The following is a 21709-nucleotide window of genomic DNA, read 5'->3' on the forward strand; positions in this document are numbered from 1 at the left end:
AAACCTAACAGAGTAGAGAAGGGGGAGGGAGGGAGGGGAAGGGATCCTCCCCCACAATAGGGTGTCCAGTTATCTGTATCTTAACCTTCCTCTTATCCCACCCCCACTCCCACCTAACAAGAGTGTCATCTCCCTTTTAAAACACTCCTCTGAAACATCTGGACTTTCACACACTCCCAGTTGGTTCCCTAGGTGTCTGTCTGGCCCCTGGCCTGATCCTAAAGTCCCAAAAGCCCTTTTCTAAAGCAGGACCCAGCAGTCTCTTCCCCTCCCCCTCCCCTCTGCTCATCTCTTCTCCCAAGAGAACCCAGGTGTCCAGCTTGTGCACCTCCCCCTCTCATTTTCTCTCTACAAAGCACTCTCAGAATAGGACTCGGAACATTCCACCTCCCCAGTGACCTCCCTCCCCACCACATCTGGGACTTCAACCCCTCCTACCTGCGGGGGACAAATGTAGCCCCTCACCTGGGGCCTTTTCTGGAGAGGGAGGGCCTCAGTGTTCTTGGCCCCCTTTATCACCTCTCACTGTGGAAACCGAAACAGCATCAGAGGGCAGGGTAAGCACTAGCGAGGTTACACAGTAGGAAAGGGGCAGGCTTTAAGTCAGGCCAAGCTGGGTGTGCATGCAGGCCTCACCACTTACTTGTTCTTTGTGGGACCTGGGCTGAGTTACTTAAGACTTAAATACTGGAGCCTGGTCTTCTCATGAAAATTAGACACCTCACTTATGAGGCTGTTCTGAGGACTAAACGAGACAATATATATAAAAAGCACCTGGTCCATGGAGGGTGGTCAGTGCGTGGAAGTATGACTTTTATGAGGTAGCTATTTTCTGTTTCTGGTTCTCTCTTCCCTGGACATCACCTAGTTCTTTGTCTAAGATTTTCACTATTTCTTACTCACTTTTAATACTTGCTTATGGTAGTGATAGTAATAATAGTGCCTCACATTCCTTAGCACTTTCATATCAATTTTTCTGTTGGATCATTACAAAAATCCTTGCCTTAGACAGACGAAGCATTACTGCTCCCATTTTATGCGTGTATATGAACTGAAGCCTCAGGAATCATAGAAGTTTAGGACTAGAAGTTTGTTTAGGGACCATTCAAGGGCAACCCATCATTTCATGGGTAGAGAATTCAAGTCTTGGAGAGGGGAAGTGACTTGACCCAAGACATGCGCTTGAAAGCTGCACCAGCCTTAGCCCAGCTCCTTCCCCATGTGGAGCTGCCACAAGTGGAGGCAACTCTTCCTTCCCAGCCAGCCAGGCATTTCCCTTGAGACTACACTGGGCGACCCAGAACCAGGTGTCTCCTCTGGCCCGGCCAGGGCTGCCGTAGGACCTGCAGGAGCTGGGTCCGGTCCACTTGCTACTCTCCACCCCTGACCTTGTCAGGCCAATAGAGTCAAACAGTAACCATGTATTGAACAGGAACTTGGTTAATCAGAAGCCTGGCTGGGGAGATAGTGGCGAGGAGAGGAGGGAACAAATTGGCAACGAGGTAGACCAGAACAGTGGCATAGGTATCAGGATTCCTGGCTTCTGTTCTTAGGTTGAGAAGGATTCTGAGTGACCCCAGGACATGTGACTTAATTTCTCTGGGACTTAGTTTCCCCATCTGTACAATGAGGACATGGGACTAGGTCAGCAGTATTTTTTGTTACAGTTTTTTATTTTCTTCCTTCCCTTCTTCCTTTCCTTCTTCCTTCCTTCCTTCCTTCCTTTCTTTCTTTCAATTCAAATGATATCTTATCAGGGCATTCTATATAAAACAGAGCACCGGGCTTCCCTGGTGGCGCAGTGGTTGAGAGTCTGCCTGCCGATGCAGGGGACACGGGTTCGTGCCCCGGTCGGGGAAGATCCCACGTGCCGCGGAGTGGCTGGGCCCGTGAGCCATGGCCGCTGAGCCTGCGCGTCTGGAGCCTGTGCTCCGCAACGGGAGAGGCCACAACAGTGAGAGGCCCGCATACAGCAAAAAAGAAAAAAAAAAAAAAAAAAAAAAAACAGAGAAAAGAGGTTGCTCTGAAAGAAGATGGAGAGGAGTGTCAGGACCAAACTGGCCTCCGCTCACTCCATGTGGCAGCCCTGAGGCGTCTACAAGAAAGTCTTCAAACCATGGTGCTGAGGCAGCCTGTGTCTCCAAGAAGCAGCTCTAGAACATCAGAGTTCCGAGGCTTCAAAATAAATTACGGCAATTTATTTCTTCCCTTGGTCTCTATATTTTGGAAGAGTTTATCTGCCAAGCTGCATTTAGGAAGGAATAATTCATTCCTTTTTCCTGTTTTTTTTTTTATCCACCAAAAATTAGAACAAGAAGACGTCTATAGCTGCCAATCAGAGCTTCTGACCAATATGAGATAACTAGGTTCCCCACAGGAGTTGATATAATTCCGGCCCAAAGCAAATACACTTGAGGTTTTAATTAGCCTGGGCTTCCTTATCAGGTAAATGCATGATTTCCGTTAGGCTCTCTGAAATACTGAAAAGAGCCCAAGGACCCTCCATTGTTACCTTCTTGGACCCCTAGTAGGACCCAACTGCTGCAGGATTTAGGAGGCAGGAACCAGGAGTGGGAGAATAAGGATAAGGTATGTGACGTGCCACCCCTGACACTGGGCGCCTCTCTTGGCACATAGGGGAGGGCACTAGTTACTGGACTGACTTGGAGGAGCTGGGAAAGAAGGGCCACTGCATCCTCAGGTATAAGCCATGGGTGGCATGGGGCAAGTCTGGGTTGGGATCTGTGTCCCTTGCCTGTACCCCAGATCTCCTGAACCTTCACGCAGCCTTGGCATATGCCCCTGGCCCACAAGTCTGTGGGCTCTCTAAGCCTTGTAAGGCCTCTCTCTCACCTGCCCGCCCTGCCAAACTCCAAGCTTCTTCCTCAGGCCATCCCAGGAGCACCCAGGCTCAGCTCCCCTCCACGGAGTGGTGGGAAAATTGGGGGTGGGAGCAGGGTCCCTTGGCCAAGCCCCTATGCTCTCCTGGAAGAGTATGGGAGCTCTGGAAGACTTTGATATAACCTGTTCAACCTCTTCACCCAGAGGAAGAGGGAGAGTGTATTCCCAAGTCCATACTGAGCTAGTGCCTGACGCAGAACCCCTGCACCACTGCTGTTTTCTGCGGCTGCCTCTGCTACAGAGGCTTGCACCCCTCTCTCCTCCCCCAGCCCTGGGGCAATGCAATCTCTCCCCACCACCAACCTCACCTACTAGGCCTGGCAGCCAACCAGGTCACTGTGCCTCGGAGTAGCCAGCTCCCACCCCCCTACTGAATGTACTGCCTGAGTGAGAGGGGTGGGGCCCAGCAGGCGAGCGGGTGGGAGACAAACGGCGAAGTGAGAGGTTGGAAACAGACAGGAAGCCGCAGGCAGTAAACATTTCCTGTCCCCAGGGTAACCGAGGCTGGCACCCCACCCCCCACCACTCCAGGAACTCTCACTCCAGGCCTCCCCTCCTATCCCTCTGGACCCTTTCTTCTCCCATCCTCACCCTCTGGCCCTGCTAGACCACCCTCACTCTGCTTCAGCCCCTTGGAGATGCTCTCTCTGGTGTTCCCATTCCTATTCCTCTTGGAACCCCTACCCACCCCTCCCCTACTCGATGTATCTCTTGTCTCCCATCCCATCACACACACACCCGCTTTTGTGACCTCTACGGTAATCCCCGACTTGGGGACTCCTGGTAAGAAAGGCTAATGAAGGGATCCAAATATCGGGAAAAGGGTGGGTGTTGGGAGTGCTGAAAGCTGAAAGGGGCCAGAAACCAACAGAGATGGAGAAGCCCAAGAGCTGAGATGAGACCGGGGGGGGGGGGCCCCTAAAAAAAACCAAGAGAGCAAGCAGTCCTAGGGGCAGAGGGACAGATGGAGAAGCAGTGCCGGAGTCAGTTATGGGAGGAGAGCAGAGGCCAAGGCTGGCGGCTGGCAGGGACACTGGTTCAGCTGCCCCGGCTGCCAGATGCATCCTCACGGGAGACGCTGGAGGAGAAAGCCCAGAAGGCTGACGACTGCACAGAGGTCTTGGAGGCCATGGACCCAGGAATGATAGAGGCAGAGCCAGAGGCAGCAAAATTATCCAGGACCTTAGCTGTCACCACCCCATTACATAGGACCCCCAGCAAAGGCGACCTTCTCCTCGTCATCTCAGAGGGAATGAGGCACTGTGTCCAAAACTAAGACCCCAGTAGACCACCCGGATCTGAATTCAGACTCTGAGCAATGGTGTATGGGAAAGGGGTTCAGAGGCTGAGACAGAGACCCAGCCAGGATGGGGAGGTCCCACCAGAGCCCAGGGTGAGGGCAGGTCCACGCCCAGGCCCAGGGGAACAATCTGCCTTCACCATTCTCCAGTTCCTCTCTCCACTTCTACTGCCTGGTTTCCAAGACTCACATTTTCCTCCGACGTGCCCCAGGGCTGGGCAGCTGGACGCCTGGGTTTTGCCCAGAGAAGGGCTTTGGCTTGGGAGGAGAGGGTATAGGGTAGCTAAGAGGACCCTGGGGTTCTAGGGGCTGCGCCTCCATTCTTGGCAGGTCCATAGAGGAGATAGAGAAGCTCTGGCCCCGGCCTCTTGCCAGAACTGACTCTGGTTCCTCCTTCTAATGACAGGGGAAGGTAGGAGGGGAGAGAGTGGGGGAGGCGGGAGACGCTGTGTTAGTGACAGCGGCACATGGGGACCGCCTGACTCCGGCCTGGGCCTCTGGTATCTGTGGCATCTTCTGAGATATAAATACAACCCGGGGGGCATCTTGCCACGCCCACCCAGACCCTGGCCCAGAGGCCTGGGTCCTTCCCGCCTGGGGAGACTGGAGAAGAGCTAGGAGCCCCCCTGAGCTGCCTCCCCTTTCCCCTCCGCAGGGTCAGCGTGCTGGTGGGAGCGCCCAAGGCTAACACCAGCCAGCCGGGAGTGCTGCAGGGCGGTGCCGTCTACCTCTGCCCCTGGGGCACCAGCCCAGCACAGTGCACCCCCATTGAATTTGACAGCAAAGGTAACCCCCTTCGTTGGTCGGGGAGGTTCAGGGAGGGACTAAGGGGTGGGACTGAGGCTAGGGGGCGGGGTCTGGAGCGAGGGGCGGAGCCTGACCAGTTCCAGCGCCACGTGCTCTGAGGCTCTGGGGCTCCAGCTCCGTGCAGCGGTGCAGCGGCTCCCCGTGGCACTCACACCACGTTCCCAATCCAGCCCAGCCCAAGGAGGGCGGGCATGATTCAGAAACATGTGGCTCTCATTTTCCTTGAATCACCCACAACTCAGGGAGGCCAGGGCAGTAACACAGACAAAGAGAGGGAGAGTCACAGAGCCTATTCGATTCATTTAACTAAGCACTGACTAAGTGATAATGCGTGCCAGGCTCTGTGCTGGTACTGCAGGGGATTGAAACATGATTAAGGCCCCGCCCTCAAGGAGCTTAAGGTCCGGAGTAGATGCAGAGAGGGATGGAAGGAGACAGGCAGAGAAAGAATAATAACGGCAGCCAACGCTTCAAGAGCACTTGCTATATGCTGGGCACTGTTGTAAGCACTTTACATATATTAACGCACTTAATCCTTTCAACGATGGCGCGAGGTGTTATTATCCCTTTTTTATAGGTGAGGAAACGGGTTAAGTAACTTGACTAAGGTCACACGGCTAGTAGAAGGTGGAGCGAGGACATGAACTTGAGCAGTGTGGCTCCAGAGATAAACTGGGGTGAGGGGACAAAAGAGGAGAGCGTCAAAAGATGGAGACAGTGGGGGAGGTGTGGTGTAAGAGCACAAAACCGACCGATTTCTTTTTAAAACCTGGAAGACAGATGAGAAGCGGAGGAATAAAAAAGGCTGCCCCATAGAGGCAGAGAGGGTTTGGAAGGAGAGAGACAGGCAGACAGAGAGATGCACGCACGCACACACGCAGACACAAGGGGCAGAGATTCAGTGACGTGAGAAAGGTCAAGGACATAGAACACGTGCTGCTAGAGACACAGGCCCAGGTACAGACAGAGAAGTGCAGCCAGAGGGTAGCCCTCTCAGGAACTAGCCATTCTTCCCCACCTCACCACAAGCATCCTTGTCCCAGCTGGGTGAGGAGGCAGGTGGACCAGGGGAATGAATGCACCTCTAGAAACCCTAGGTTCTGTGTGTGTGCCTGTACACATGGGCTTGTGTGCACGCGTGCAGGGGAAGCTGAGTCAGGCTACAACAGGCAGACTGTAAGGACCTTCCCCACTGCCCCTCCCTCGAGTCATGGGCTCAGGGCTTGCAAGTGCTTGGGTGCCCCCAGGCTGAGGGCACGGGCTGCTCTAGGGCTCAGCTGCCCGCAGCTGGCATGACTCCCCTTTCTCACTCCCCCAAGGCTCTCGGATCCTGGAGTCCTCGCCGCCATCTAGCCTCGAGGGAGAGGAGCCTGTGGAGTACAAGTCCCTGCAGTGGTTCGGAGCGACGGTGCGAGCCCATGGCTCCTCCATCTTGGTGAGGGCCAGCAGGCTGAGTGGCGTGGTGGGCAGGAGGGGCAATGGTTGCGGTTAGCGGAGCACAGTGGGGGAGGCGGGGAAGAGAGGTCCTGTTGGACTAAACCTGGACCCCCCTCCTCCTGGGCCCTCCCAGGCCTGTGCTCCCCTCTACAGCTGGCGCACTGAGAAGGAGCCGCTGAGCGATCCCGTGGGCACCTGCTACCTCTCCACAGACAACTTCACCCGGATTCTGGAGTATGCGCCGTGCCGCTCAGGTAGGGCAAGAGGGGGCACGAGCCCTGAGTCTGCCTTCTCCGTGAATCCCCACGGTCCCCCACCCCCCATCAGCCTTGATGCTCACTGTCTGGTCCAGAGAGGTCCTTTCTCTGGCCCCCTCTCCCCTCTCCTTCCCCAAGCTTCCTGCTCTTTCCTGCCTGACCCATCTGTGTGGAGCTCCTTCCCACCACCTTCTCCCCTTGCAGATTTCAGCCGGGCAGCAGGGCAGGGTTACTGCCAAGGGGGCTTCAGTGCCGAGTTCACCAAGGTGAGGAGGGATTTGGGAGGGGAGTGGCTGTGGGTGCTGGATGCAGGGGAATCAGGACCAGATGTGGACTCACCTCCTTCCCCCCACAGACTGGGCGTGTGGTCCTGGGCGGACCAGGGAGCTATTTCTGGCAAGGTAAGCCCTTCCTCTATCCCTGCGTCTGTCTCCTGCACCTGGCCTCTTATCCCTCTCCCAGCCCGAGATCACCATCCTTCCCTCCTCTGCCCCCGTCCCAATTCTCCTCTCCGTTTCCTGAGACTTACCCATCCTCTCCCACCACCCTCCACAAGCTTCCCCTCCTTGTACCAGACTTCTGAAATCCTACCCAGTCAGCCCCCAGTGCCCCCATCCCTGCCACCTCCTCCTCCAGCCATCCCCTCCTTATCCCCTTCCCCAGGCCAGATCCTGTCCGCCACCCAGGAGCAGATTGCAGAATCCTATTACCCCGGGTACCTGATCAACCCAGTTCGGGGGCAGCTGCAGACTCGCCAGGCCAGTTCCATTTACGATGACAGCTACCTGGGTGAGGGAGCAAACGGGGTGGGAGCTGCAGGGGGAGTACCTCAGGGGCCCCTGTCCTCGCTCACCCCCCCCCCACCCCGCCTCCCTTCTCCCACCCAGGCATCCCCAGCCTCCTGCCCTATGTGTCATGTGGAGGCTGACTACAAAGGCCCAGTAGGGGTGGGGAAGGGATTGAGGATGGGCCAGGACAGAGGGGTCCCCAAAGCAGAAATCCTAATATCCGCCCACCCTGTCTCCTAGGATACTCTGTGGCTGTAGGTGAATTCAGTGGTGATGACACAGAAGGTGAGTGTGTCCCCAGGCTGGGGCCAAGGGAGGGGGCAGATGGAGACCCAGTACCCGGAGCCACAGGGACTGAGACACTTACCATTTTTGTCTGACTCCCCTTTCCCTGCCCTTAGCCTACAACTTTCTCTTCCCTCTACAGACTTCATTGCTGGCGTGCCCAAAGGGAACCTCACCTATGGTTACGTAAGGCCCAGCCTGACTCTCCCTCCCTCCTCTGCTCTCCCGTCCCCTGGCTAATCACAAAGAACCATGCATGACAGTTTGGGAGGGTGAAGAAAGTGGATCAGAACACGGGCTCTTGGGTCAGACCAGTGTTTGAGTTCTGGTACTCACTCTGGATGAATCAATCTGTGATTTATTCCTACCCCACTTCACTCCATAAAAACCTTGAGTCTGCTTAACCTCTCTGAGCCTCATTCTTCTCTTTATAATGGTATAATAATAGTTCTGACCTCACAAGGCTCTTGTAAGGATGAAGTGAGATAATGCACGTGAAAGTACTTAGCGAACTGTGAGGCAGTGTACAACTGTAGCTGTTATTATTAGACCATGGCGAGTGCTTTAAAAAGCATATAGATAAGAACGCTATAGGAGTCCATTCAATTACCAACAGTTATTAGGGCAAGGTAAGAGATAAGAAGATGAATAAGACATCATACCCCATCTTGTAAGGCGCTTCTAATCAAGTACGTAAGATAAGACACACAAGTGATTGCAATCGAAGGTGCAGCTCCCATCCACGAGCCCCTCAGTGCGTCAGGCACTGTCCGCTCATGATTTCTATTCTTCGCAACAAGCTTGTCAGGGGAGATATTACCATTCACATTTTACACATGAGAAAGCTGAGGCTCAAAGAGACCAAGTAAGTTGTTTAAGATCACCCAGTTAGTAAGTGGCTGGATAGAGATTTAAAACCAGACCTGTCTTATTCCAAAGTCAGCATTCTTTCTGCACTAGGATAAATTTCAGAAAAGTGGTCAAGATGATATAGCAGTTTAGAGGGAAGAATAACCTCTTTTCTAGGGCAGGCATGGATCAGAAAATGTCCTATGAAAGATCAGTGGAGATGAGGAAAGAGAGCATCCTGGGCGGGAGCATGAGAAAAGGCAGGGAAGGAAAGGAAAAAAATTCAGGCCAGTTCAGCATGGGCTGATTGGGCATGAGGAGACTAAAGAGAGGTTGGGCAAAAACAGATAGGTTGGGGCCAGATTCTCCAGGGCGTCAGAGGACCAGCCAAGAAGCTGAGACTGGGCCATGGCTTCAGGGAACCACCACGGATTTCCAAGCCAGCCGTATCCCTCCTAGACCGGCTCCCGCTGCCATGGAGGAAGGGTGCTGAGGGGAAGGGAGAGCCCGAGGCAGGGGGAGGCCAGGGGGCTCTCCAGCGGTCCTGGGGGAGGGCTCACAACAGAGGAACAGCTGCAAGACTGGGGAAGAGAACAGGGAGTCGAGAGCCTCAGGGGACCGGAAGGGCCCATCACTAAGGGGGCACGTTGGGGGAGCCATGAGTGTTTGTGACTCGGGAGGGCTGGTGGATGTCCTTCAGCTAATAAGTATTGAGTGTCAGCTGCTCTCCCTTTAGGCTCTGGGGAGAAAGCAAAACACAAAACAAGGCTCCTGCCCTCACTTATCTGACACTCTAGTAGGTAGAGAGGCACAACAGACAGATAAGTACAAAATCTGTCAGTAGTAGTTGGTAAGTGATATGGAGGAACATAATGAAGTCTCCCTGAGATGGAGCTACCCAATATAGAGATGGGAATGTGAGGCAAAGCAAAGGAGGGAACTAGGAGACAAGTGGTCTATGTCTCCAAGGAATGCCTGCCCCTGGGTATCCTGTACCCATGGGATGGTCTGGGGGTCTGGGACCAATGAGCATATCTCCTTGTCCCCAGGTCACCATCCTTAATGGCTCAGACATCCGGTCCCTCTACAACTTCTCAGGGGAACAGGTGAGGACACCTTCCCCCCCCAACACACACACAACCCAGCTTGGCCCTCTGCCAACCAAGCCCCCGCCCTGAGCCCATAAGCTCAGCCCAGCTTCTCAGGCTCCCTGATTTCCCCTCATAGCCCTTGTTGATTGACCCCCTAGTTCTGACCCACTGCTGCCCTTCTGTCCCTCCCAGATGGCCTCCTACTTTGGCTATGCAGTGGCTGCCACAGACATCAATGGGGACGGGTGAGTAGTGGGAAAGGGGCACAGCACAGGACGAGGAGTAGGGATGGGACAGAAAAATGCAAGGAGAGTTTTTCTCTGCATTCTCCTCCTCCTGCCTGCATTCCCTAGGCTCAGGGGCAAAGAGAGAGCTGAGAACCAAAGACCAGAAGACCTCAGGTCTCTCACTTGGGTGGGAAGGAGCCCGGATCCAAGATGCCTGGGATTTCCTGGCTCTGGGACTGAGGAGGGGACATGGCAAGGCAGGGTCTCAGGATGACTGGGTTTCCCGTACCCTCAGGCTGGACGACTTGCTGGTAGGGGCGCCCCTGCTCATGGAGCGGACAGCCGACGGGCGGCCGCAGGAGGTGGGCAGGGTCTACATCTACCTGCAGCGGCCGGCCGGCATGGAGCCCGTGCCCACCCTTACCCTCACTGGCCATGATGAGTTTGGTCGATTCGGCAGTTCCCTGACCCCCCTGGGGGACCTGGACCAGGATGGCTACAATGGTAAGCACCGTGGGCTCAAGTTGCTGAGGAGGAGTGGGGGCCTGAGTCAGAAGGGATCTGGGGAGAGATGGCTGTCAGATAAGATACCCAAGACCCCCAGTGGCTCCTCCAGGAGGTGTGTAGATTTTAATCCCAATGTCTGGATCTTGGGGCTTGAAGAGGTTAGAATACTGGGAATGACAGATGGGGAAAATAGGATCCCGGGTCCTGGGGTCTGATGGTAGAGATTTGAACTCCTGGATTCCTGGCCTGCTGACTGCTGTGTGTTGTGTGTCTTGCAGATGTAGCCGTTGGGGCTGCCTTTGGTGGGGAGAACCAGCAGGGAGTGGTGTTTGTATTCCCTGGGGGCCCAGGGGGCCTGGCCTCTAAGCCTTCCCAGGTCCTGCTGCCCCTGTGGGCAGCTGGCCACGCGCCGGACTTCTTTGGCTCTGCCCTTCGAGGAGGCCGAGATCTGGATGGCAACGGATACCCTGGTGAGTTGTGCCAGCGGCCCCTTTCACCTGAGAATTCCCTGGTCTCAGAACCCCGGCCCCTCTAATGCACTTTCCTAAGCTCCTGGGTGCAGTTCTCGGATGATGCCACCAGATGGCGGTGTCCCCTCACTTCGGCCTCCTTGAACAATGCAACTGGAAGGGGTTGGGAAGGATTCTGATTTGGGGCTTGCTGTAAGGGGTAGTTTCTTGACTTCTTGCAGATCTGATTGTGGGGTCCTTTGGTGTAGACAAGGCTGTGGTGTACAGGTATGAACTTGGGCAGGGGGCAGCCTGGGAGACGTGGGAACTGGGGGATTTCTCAACAGGGCCGAGTTTGGGGAAGTGTACAAACTGGGATCCTGGGGCTTGGGCGTCAGCTTCCTGTGCTCAGGTTCCTGAGGAGTCTTAGTTCTTTGACCCCACACCCACTCTTGGCAGGGGTCGCCCCATCGTGTCTGCCAGTGCCTCCCTCACCATCTTTCCCGCCATGTTCAACCCAGAGGAGCATAGCTGCAGCTTGGGGGGGAACCCTGCGGCTTGGTGAGTGGGGTGCCCAGGAGACTGCGGGGATGGAGTCTGGGGGTGCCTCATCTGTGCCTGGAAGTGGGGAGGGAGACCAGGTCTTTGAAAGTGGACAAATGGGACTGTCCCAGTCTGGGTCTGTCTGGGAGGCAGGTAGGGAATAGGATGCGTGTTCCAGTGGGATATACCAGCTTTCCCTTTGGTCTTCCTCCAGCATCAATCTCAGCTTCTGCCTCAATGCTTCTGGAAAACACGTTCCTGACTCCATCGGTGAGGGAGAGACTGCCTGAACCTTTCAGGCGCTGGGATGGGGATGGAGGGGCTGGGGACTCGGGGACCTCTTATCTCTCTGGATAGATTAGAAGGGAGGGGCAGATGCTCATTAACAGATGTGCCCGGCTGCAGGCTTCACGGTGGAGCTCCAGTTGGACTGGCAGAAGCAGAAGGGTGGAGCGCGGCGGGCACTGTTCCTGGCCTCCCGACAGGCCACCCTGACCCAGACCCTGCTCATCCAGAACGGGGCTCGGGAGGATTGCAGAGAGATGAAGATCTACCTCAGGGTATGGGCCCGAGGGCAGGGTAGGGACTGGCCTGGGAAGAGTGGCCACGTAGAACTGGGTGCCCCTCATGAAGGGAAAGAGACAGGGAGATTCCAGTGAAGGGCCTGGGACTTTGGGAGGCTGGGGAAGGGGGCCCTTCTGTTGGAGGAGCTGGGAACCAGGCTGCCTCTGAAGCAATGAGCATGGTCAAGTTTGGACACCTGAATTCTTGAGGGTCCTGAGTGGACAGAGGGAGATGTGAGAGCATGAGGACCAAGTCCCCTGTGTCCCCTGAATCTGTGAACCCTCTCCCCCGGCCCCAGAACGAGTCAGAGTTTCGAGACAAACTCTCCCCAATTCACATCGCCCTCAACTTCTCCCTGGACCCCCAAGCCCCTGTGGACAGCCACGGCCTTCGGCCAGTCCTACACTACCAGAGCAAGAGCCGCATAGAGGACAAGGTGAGGGCAGGGTGGGGAGACGGGCGGGGAGGAGAGGGGCCTCGGCCACTAGGGGTGGGGCCCTGGAGGGGGGAGCCGACAGCTTAGGAGGAGGTCGCAACTCCCCCTCTCAAGGCTGCCCTGCTCCCCAGGCTCAGATCTTGCTGGACTGTGGAGAAGACAATATCTGTGTGCCAGACCTACAGCTGGAAGTGTTTGGGTAAGTGAAGGCTGACGTCAAGCTGGGGGGTTCCAGATGCCAAGGTCTCCTAGCAGAACACATGGAGCTTGGAAGCACCTGGCATGTGAAAAAGTAGAATAGGGAACGTATTAGCTGGCTGTGTGACCCTGGGAAATTATGCAACTTCCTCATCTGTACAGTGAGAATAAGAGCATCTATTTCTCTGGCTTTGGGGAAGGATTAAATGAAATAATCTACATAAAGCATCTAGCCTAGTGCCTGCCATAGAGTTGGAACTCAGTAAACGGTGTCTGTTATTGTTATGGCCCATTGTCTTGGTTTGCGGATTAATTCCCCAGTGTCCCTGACCCTGTGTGTCCCCTCCAGGGAGCAGAACCACGTGTACCTGGGCGACAAGAACTCTCTGAACCTCACTTTCCATGCCCAGAATGTGGGTGAGGGCGGCGCCTACGAGGCAGAGCTTCGCGTCACGGCCCCTCCGGAGGCTGAGTACTCAGGACTCGTCAGACACCCAGGGGTGAGAGGGGACTCTTAGGCAGGGCTTGGGAGATCCTGCCACAGGGACACCAGAGCCTTACCTGCACCCACCCCACCTCCAGAACTTCTCCAGCCTGAGCTGTGACTACTTTGCTGTGAACCAGAGCCGCCTGCTGGTGTGTGACCTGGGCAACCCCATGAAGGCGGGAGCCAGTGTAAGTCTGGGGCAGGAGAGAGGACCCAAGGGAAAGTGACCGGCTCATCCTGAGCAGAGCTGTGGGATAGGGAAGGAGCGCTGCAAGTGGGATTTGGCAGACGCCCAATCTAACAGCCCCCTTGTCCTCCCTCCCTGTCCTCCAGCTCTGGGGTGGCCTTCGGTTCACAGTCCCGCACCTCAGGGACACGAAGAAAACCATCCAGTTTGACTTCCAGATCCTCAGGTAGGGAGTGGGTGGGGCCAGGCTGAGGCTGAATTGGGGGCGGGGCCGAGGAGGGTGGGGCAGGGGCGGAGTCTGGTGCAGGTGAAATTCTTCCTGGCTGGGCTCCAGCACCACCTGAGTCTCTCCTCCATCCCACAGCAAGAATCTCAACAATTCTCAAAGCGAAGTGGTTTCCTTCCAGCTCTCTGTGGAAGCTCAGGCCCAGGTCTCCCTTAACGGGTCAGTTCCCCGGGCAAAATGGGGCTCTCTGGGAGGCAAGATGGACTTCTAGGAAAGGATGCATATGGGATGGGGTACCTTCCACTGTCCTCTAAACCACCCTCCTCTTTAGTGTCTCCAAGCCCGAGGCAGTGCTATTCCCAGTGACCGACTGGCATCCCCGAGACCAGCCGCAGGAGGAGGGGGACGTGGGCCCTGCTGTCCACCATGTGTATGAGGTGAGGAGGGACAGAGGTGGGGAGGCCCTGGTCCCCAGGTGGGCTACTGGGAGTGGAGGGCCGGACTAGAATGAATGACAGGGAAGGAGGAGCTGTATGAGTGACAGATGGCTGGGACCAGCCTGAGGGATTGAGAGCAAGAGAGGGGGAGTGGGGAGTGAGAGGTAAAGTCCTGGGCAGGATCAGTGTGAGAGGCTGGCCAGTTGAGCAACTTAGAAGGGAAGGATGGGGACTTACCTGGTGGTCCAGTGATTAGGACTCCGCGCTTCCACTGCAGGGGGCACAGGTTCAATCCCTAGTTGGGGAGCTAAGTTCCTGCAAAAAAAGAAAAAAAAAAAAGTGTGGGGGGGAAGGATGGAGCCACCTCCTCCAGGAGGGTTGGCTGGAGAGGATTTCGCCTCTGCCCGTTGATTTCCTCCCTCGCTCCTGAGATGGGAGACTGGCAGCAGGCATGAGCGGGCCACCAGGACCTGGGTTTCAACAGGGCAGAATCACTCCCTCCCTTCCCATGATCACTGTGCCCTCCTCTCCTCAGCTCATCAACCTGGGCCCCAGCTCCATTAGCCGGGGCGTGCTGGAGCTCAGCTGTCCCCAGGCTCTGGAAGGTCAGCAGCTCCTCTACGTGACCAGGGTCACAGGACTCAGCAACTGCACCACCAGTCACCCCCCCAACCCACAGGGCCTAGAGGTGAGGGGCCTGGGGACTGGCCTGGGGGTGAGGGGACCAAGCCGAGGGTGGTTGGGGAAGGTCGCCGGGAAACTGGAAGAGCCAAGTGGGGTGTGCCTGGAGCTAGGACTTAGGCCACTGGAAGGGGGTCCGAAGGCCCACAGACACCTTGAGACCCTGGGAGAGGAAAAGACTGTTTTATGCACTGCCCTTCTGTCTCTCTGCCTGAAGTATCCTTCCCTGACGTCTTGCCCTGGCGTACTCCTAGGGCCCAGCTCGGCACCACCACCTCCGGAAAGCCTTCCTCAGAGCCGCTCGCCTGGGCCCCAGTGCCTGTTTTAAAGCTCGTTTACACATAAACAACAATGCACTGAGCCATGTTACAGGCTCAGGAGAGATCGCACCAAACAAAACTCACAAGGCCCCCACTCTCATGGAGTTTATGTTTTAGTGGAGGGTAAGAGACAATAAAAATTAAAAAGAGAGAGAGAGAGAGAAACAGGTATTGAGAAGTGTTGAGAGTGCAGTGCTAAAACGCTGGGGCGGGGCAGGGCCCGGCTGGGAGCCTGTTTGGGTCATCAGGGAAAACCTCTTGAGGAGAGAACAGGTGAATTGAGGCATGAAAGGCAAGGGTGAACCTGTGTGTGAAGACTCGAGAAAGCATTCCAAGCAGAGGGGACAGCCAGGGCAAAGGCCCCAAGGCAGGCACGGGGCCCTAATTATCTATTGACATCTCCTCCTTGTAAACTCCAAGGATCAAGTCTCACCCGTTTCGGTATTTCAGTGCTGAGGTCGGTGCCTTGCCACAGGAGGTGGTCAGTTGTATGGGTGGAAGACCAGGTCGAAGCTGCTCTGGACCCCAGAGGCAGGCTGACTTAGAGGCTGTAATGAGGTGAGAGAGGCAGCTAATGGTCCCTTTCCTCTTCCAGTTGGATCCCGAGGGTTCCCAGCACCACCGGCTGCAAAGACGGGATGCTGCAGGCCGGAGCCCTGCCTCCTCGGGGCCTCAGATTCTGGTAAGTCCTCCTGGGAATGAGGTCTGGGTCGAAGCGTTGAGTATCTGTTTGCATCCTCAGAGCCACCAGCAGGGCGGAACGCCGCATTCAAGCCTCCGCTTTCTTCCCAGAAATGCCCGGAGGCCGAGTGTTTCAGGCTGCGCTGCGAGCTGGGGCCACTGCACCGGCAAGAGAGCCGAAGTCTGCTACTGCATTTCCGCGTCTGGGCCAAGACCTTCCTCCAGGTGAGGGAGCCTCACCTCAGTCCTGATCCCCGACCTTCGGGCCTGCCTGGACTGACGCTCCTTTCCCCACTGCCCTAGCCACCCGCTTTGGTGACTGGGACCCAGGCAGCCGCGCTCCCCTCCCTCACCCTTGTTTGGACAGGGCTGTGTGTCCTTGGCGCCACCTAGTGGCCACATTGGGACCGACAGCTTCCCTTTCCTGGCCCATTCGGAGGAGGGAGGGCGGGAGGGAGACCGGTGGCAGAGAATGATAGAAAACAGAGACGGAAGACATATCCATCACAGAGAGGCAAGCAGATGTAGGAACAGTAGAGAGCAGTCATTTATTGAGTGCATCCTATAGGCCAGGCATCATCCTGGGTGCTTCACCCGTATTCATGTTTCCAAAACCATGCTTTTTCTACTGAACATGCTGTCATCTAATTGTAACTCTTCAGTTACACATTTATTATCTCATATAAGGAACACAGAGAGAGATTCAGAAGAGAATGAGTCCAAAATAGGGAAAGATCATAACCAGAGCCAGACCATGGGGAGCCCAGTGACCTCCTAGATACCATAAGAGGCCACCCTGAACACCTTTCCACCACCCACAGCGGGAACACCAGCCATTTAGTCTGCAGTGTGAAGCTGTGTATGAAGCCCTGAAGATGCCCTACCGAATCCTGCCTCGGCAGCTTCCCCGAAAGGAACTGCAGGTGAGTCCCGGGCCAGAGGTCTGGGCCAAGGAACATAGAGTGCTGGGCCTGGCGCTAGCACTGGGATGCGACAGGGGCTGGCCTGATTATGGTGACAAATATTGATTGAGCATCTACGGTGTGCCAGGCACTGTGCTAGGTCCTGGGAATACGGTGATAAGCAAGATGGACAGGGCAGTGAGAAGACAGTGTGACAAGCGCCAGCATGTTTATGGGAACACGTCATAGGGACACTTGAACACAGGCTTGCAGAGTCGGGAAAGCCTTCCTGGAAGAAGTGGTGTTTAAGCAAAACCTGAAGGATAAATAGGATCTACCAGGCTAACCAGTCAGGAAAGGAATATTCTCTGGGGAGAGGGAACTAGCAGGTGTGAAAGCCCAAAAGTCAGAGACAATAATGCACATTTTAGGAATTTGAATTTTGAAGATCAGAATTCTGTTAGCCCAAGACGGAAGGCGAAAGGTGGGTCTAGGTCCAGTGGCAAGTGGGAACCAAGCGTAGGGTGGGAGGAACTCACGGCTTTTCAGTGACCTCTCCTGACCTGCTCCCCAGGTGGCCACAGCCATGCAGTGGATCAAGGCAGAAGGCAGCCACAGCGTCCCACTCTGGATCATTATCCTAGCCGTCCTCATTGGCCTCCTGCTCCTAGGTCTGCTCATCTATATCCTCTACAAGGTCAGCCACATCCTACCTGACCTGGCCTCTCTCTCACCAGGTTCTGCCCTACAGTCCCAAGCATCTGCCTCCAGACCAGTTCTCCAGCCACATGTCCCCACCTCTCCCTGGCCACGGGCATCCCATCTGGACACTGCCTATAGGATCCTTTCCTTCATTCTACAGCCCCTAGCTTAGAAAAAGTTCTCTTGACTCAAGCTGATAAGTTTATTTATACTTTCAAAATCAGTGTTACTCACAAGTGGCCAGTGTGTGGCATTTGTGCTGTCACTTCCTCCAGAAACCCATGGCAGCCATCACTAATTGTTCATACCCTAGAAGTAGCCTCAGAATCCTTCTCAAGAGGCAGCCACTACTAGGCAATGAGACTTAGAACTTGACTTCAAACCTATGTGCCATCTCTGGCTGAACTGGGGGCATTTTTATGGCACCAAAGCACCCCCAACCTTAGCCCTCTTAACCCACTGGACCTCTTGGAGAGGTGGTCTTAACAGCCTGAATTTGGGCCACTTTTGCAAGATGGGGAGATTGGAAGCACTAGAGTCACCTTCATCCCGCCTTGGGATAAGATCTGCGGAGAAATGGGAACCAGAGTAACTCAACTCTCCCTCCTTTTCCCCTCATTAGCTCGGATTCTTCAAACGCTCCCTCCCATACGGCACCGCCATGGAAAAAGCTCAGCTCAAGCCTCCAGCCACCTCTGATGCCTGACTTCTCCCGATCCCAGACTCCCAATCCTGAAGGTCCAGTCCCCCCACCCTCAGTCTACTGACAGGGAGGGGGCTGGGTGCTTCCTGAAGGTGCTGAGGGCCAGGGAGAAGCTCCTCTCCCCAGCCCAGAGACATACTTGAAGGGCCAGAGCCGGGAGGTGCGGAGCTGGGGATCCCCTCCCCCCATGCACTGTGAAGGACCCTCGTTTACACATGCCCTCCTCATGGATGGGGGAACTCAGATCCAGGGACAGAGGCCCCAGCCTCCCTGCAGCCTTTGCATTTTGGAGAGTTTCCTGAAAACAACTTGGAACCAGAACTGGGGGATCTAATCCCAGTTCTCCGGCTCAGACGTGCCACCAGGACTTCCTGTCCAGCTCCAGCCTGCAAGGATCTGTCCTCAGCCCTGCCAGAAGCCCCCAGCTAAGAACCTGGAACCTGGGGAGCGAGACATGGCAGCTCTGGACAGCCCCCACCCCGGTGGGCCAACAAGGAACAATAACCGTGGATGGTGCCCCAGGCCCCGCTCAGGACAGATCCCACACCAGGATCCACGCTGGCCCAGAACCAGCTGCAAGGGGAATCAGAACTCTAACAGGGCCAGATCAAACCTGGGGCCTGGGGTTGATCTGGGACCCAGACTCAGACATTGGTGACCTAACTAGGCAGATCCAGGACTACATTTGAGCCTGCTCCAGACCTGGGCCTGGAGGCCCAATCCACCTCTGACTCAGGAGAAGTCAGGAATTGCCCAGGACCCTGAAGGGGCCACGATGGCAACAGATCTGGAACCTTAACACTGGCCGGACACAGGCCCTACTAGTCCCCTGGAGAAAGGGGGAGCCCGCTGCCCCCCGGCCTGCAGGATCTGGGTTCTGCCCGCCAGCTGCACTGACGCTGCCCCTCCTCTCCCTGCCCAACCCTCCCTTCACCTTGGCTCCGGACACCCGGGACTTATTTAAACTCTGTTGCAAGTGCAATAAACCCGGCCCGGTGCCCCCACTGACCAGAGCTGGAATCTGTCCTATCCCCACTCTTTCCAGAACTTTCCTGGAAACAGACCACTTGGTGGGTAGGAAATGTTTGTGTTTCTTGCAGCTTCTTTCCACTGGGAGCCAAGAGTATGACCCCCAGCAACTGTGGAACTAGTTTGGGGGTTCCCTTTTCTTAAGTGAAAGAGATGATGGAAGGGGTGAAAGAAAGGCTTGACTCTTCTGTTCATCACCCAGCCCCGCCAGATCCGGCCCCCACACCTCCAGGAGAGAAGGGAGCGGAATCCCTTCTCTTTGGGTTTGAGGGTTAGGGAAGAATACAAAGGGGGAGGTCCAAGTTGAAGGTGGGGGAACATGGTCCAGAGACTCACCTGGGCTTTCCTAAATCAGAATAATGAAATGGGTTGCGAGAAAAGGCCGTAGAACTAAATCAGAAGAAAGCCAGTTGGGTTTTTGTTTTGTTTTCATTGCCCATTGTATTCTGGTGCATAGAGGGAGTGTTAAATAGTTTACATACAGTATCTCATTTAATTTGATAGAAATTACATGTGTGAAGTAGGTACAATTAACCCCATTTACACAAGGGGAAATTGAGGTCCCGAGAAGTTATGTAACTTGCCCAAGGTCACAGACTCAAATTCAGCCTTGCCTGACTGTGAAAGCCCTCATGCTTAACCAACATGATCTTGAGGTCTTTGAAGAGAAACCAGAGTGAGGGAACCCCTCAGGATCCTCTGTCTCCTCTAGGACTGTCCTAATATCCAGGAAGAGGACAGAGAGGGGTGCTGAAATGCTAGCGGGATTTTTAGAGGCAAAGATGTTCATGTCCTGCTAAACCAGAGTTCAGCCACCAGAGGGCAGCATAGCCACAAATTCATGGGAATTTGGAGAGGGGAGGAAATGAGGTCCTCCTCACCTTTCTTCCCCCATCAGCAGGGCTATTCTTATTAACTTAGGCTCCTGCTTAGCAGTACCCACGTGATCTCAAAAACATCTCTCCTAGGAGGCCAAGCCCGCTCCACACTCCAATCTGTGACTTCTTGGTAATTCTGTAACTTGGGAACTTCTTCCCAGAACCCATAAATGAAGAGGGACTGACAGGCGGGGTGAGACCTGACAAGGCAAAGAGACACGCAGTATTTCCAAGGGTGACAGCTGTGGCATAACAAAGCACTGGGAATTCTCCAGGAAGGAAATCCCATACTCGGCCTCTCGGGGGATGGGTGGGAATGGCATCAGCCGAACTCCAGGGGCCAAATCTGAGATTTCTTATACGATTATGAGGAGGAAATGAGGAGGGGAAGTGGGCTGTGAGTACTGGGCTAGTATCATGGGTGTGTCTGTATAGTGCCTGTACCTCTGAGTCTCAGAGAGTGACAAGGTCTCTCCCGAGGATGCACAAAACAAGATGAGAATTCCTTGGGCTCAGCAATGCTGCAGATGTAACCCAGCACCAGCCTCTCTGTCCCTGAACTGTAATTCTCAGGCTCTGGTCTGTTTCCCCCTTCCCAATCTCCCAGCCCCTCCAGAGCCTGTCTGCCTCCCATCTTGAGACTTGAGTGATGCAAAGGGACAAGAGGGGAAGGGGAAGTCCTGAGTCCTAGCCTCGTCTGTGTCAGTGGAGATGGAAAGGAGGCCCTGGGAAGGGAACAGAGCAGCTGGGGGCACAGAAGGGGGAGGGGGCTCAGGAGAGGCAGCTGGCAGGCGGGAAGCTGATCTGGGGGTCTCAAGTTTCTTGACATCAATTAGAGCAGCCGGCCTGGGCTCATTAGTAGCCCAGGGTGCAGGGCTCATCAATAATGAATTCATCCCACACATTGTCCCCCTCCAGCTGCCTGCAAGGTCACCCCGCCCTCCAGCCAGCTGCCTCCCCTTGGTGAGCTAAGGAACCCCTCTTCTAAGACCTCCCTAACACAGGGTCCCTGGGGGTAGAGTGGGAGGATGGACGAGGATGAGGGCAAAGGGGTCTCTATCACTGATCAGCCACACCTGATGCTGACTCTGGTTTGTTCTGAGTCCACCCAGGAGAAAGAATGGGAAGAGGCAAGGGGGGGTAGATAACAAGGTCTGGGAGAAGCAGGCTTTGTGATACTAGGCTCGAACAGCATGGTGGTAGGTCGGTTCTGGAGCAAGAGGACCTCCTCTGATGGGCTCGGAGACCCTACCTTCTCCCCCCAAGGCCAGATTCGGGCAGCAAGGCCACAGTCCCCTGAGATCTCTGGGTCTCTGGATCAGAACAATGCCAAGGCGATAGCACCCCCAGAATTCACTTGCCCTTGAGCTGGAGCATCTTGGCAGGTGCAGAAACAGATCTTTTTTTCAAACCAGATCAGTGGAGTGAGGACAAGAGACTGCTGAGGCCCAGAAACAGGAACTTGAACTTCCTGTACCTTAATTAGCCGTATGGTCCTAAATTCCCTGCAGAACCCAGGAATGCCAGTCTTCAGTCCCCTTGCTCTTTCCTAGACTGTTCCAAGACTCCAGTCCCCCTGCCCTTCTACCGACCTCTTCCTCCCTGCCTCCACTGTCCCTAAATCCCAAGTGTTCTAGTTCCTACTCACACCTCCTTTCCCTCTGGCTGGGGTTGGCCTGAAGCTGGCTGCTTGGCATTCTGGGAAATCCTCCTGCTGCCCTCCCTCTTGGGGCAGGTACAGGCAGGTCCAGGCTGCAGCAGCTGCATCTTCCCCAGACACCTCGTAGACTCCCAGACTCCAGCCTCACGCTGTGGTCCCAGTTGCTTGCCTTGGAAT

At 55.3% G+C, this 21709-nt stretch overlaps 1 protein-coding gene across 1 annotated transcript in view; it reads left to right on the forward strand.

The window, feature by feature from the left end:
* The window catches only part of ITGA5 (integrin subunit alpha 5), a 21078-nt gene extending 1913 nt beyond the window's left edge, over positions 1-19165 (forward strand). The window contains exons 2-30 of the mRNA XM_024736417.1: positions 4857-4987; positions 6328-6443; positions 6579-6699; positions 6907-6968; positions 7058-7103; positions 7366-7491; positions 7731-7775; positions 7918-7961; positions 9674-9730; positions 9908-9960; positions 10238-10446; positions 10728-10919; positions 11141-11186; positions 11358-11459; positions 11656-11711; positions 11847-12001; positions 12304-12441; positions 12573-12640; positions 12989-13139; positions 13222-13314; positions 13460-13539; positions 13678-13758; positions 13871-13976; positions 14512-14664; positions 15573-15659; positions 15770-15883; positions 16480-16581; positions 17135-17257; positions 17885-19165. Coding sequence (XP_024592185.1) covers positions 4857-4987; positions 6328-6443; positions 6579-6699; positions 6907-6968; positions 7058-7103; positions 7366-7491; positions 7731-7775; positions 7918-7961; positions 9674-9730; positions 9908-9960; positions 10238-10446; positions 10728-10919; positions 11141-11186; positions 11358-11459; positions 11656-11711; positions 11847-12001; positions 12304-12441; positions 12573-12640; positions 12989-13139; positions 13222-13314; positions 13460-13539; positions 13678-13758; positions 13871-13976; positions 14512-14664; positions 15573-15659; positions 15770-15883; positions 16480-16581; positions 17135-17257; positions 17885-17968 — 2941 coding nt within the window. The 3' untranslated portion in view covers positions 17969-19165. The remainder of the gene's footprint in view (positions 1-4856; positions 4988-6327; positions 6444-6578; positions 6700-6906; positions 6969-7057; positions 7104-7365; positions 7492-7730; positions 7776-7917; positions 7962-9673; positions 9731-9907; positions 9961-10237; positions 10447-10727; positions 10920-11140; positions 11187-11357; positions 11460-11655; positions 11712-11846; positions 12002-12303; positions 12442-12572; positions 12641-12988; positions 13140-13221; positions 13315-13459; positions 13540-13677; positions 13759-13870; positions 13977-14511; positions 14665-15572; positions 15660-15769; positions 15884-16479; positions 16582-17134; positions 17258-17884) is intronic.
* The last annotated feature ends 2544 nt before the right edge of the window (positions 19166-21709 follow it).

Source organism: Neophocaena asiaeorientalis, unplaced genomic scaffold (genome assembly GCF_003031525.2).
Source record: "Neophocaena asiaeorientalis asiaeorientalis breed wild unplaced genomic scaffold, Neophocaena_asiaeorientalis_V1.1 scaffold134, whole genome shotgun sequence".
Lineage (NCBI taxonomy): Eukaryota > Metazoa > Chordata > Mammalia > Artiodactyla > Phocoenidae > Neophocaena > Neophocaena asiaeorientalis.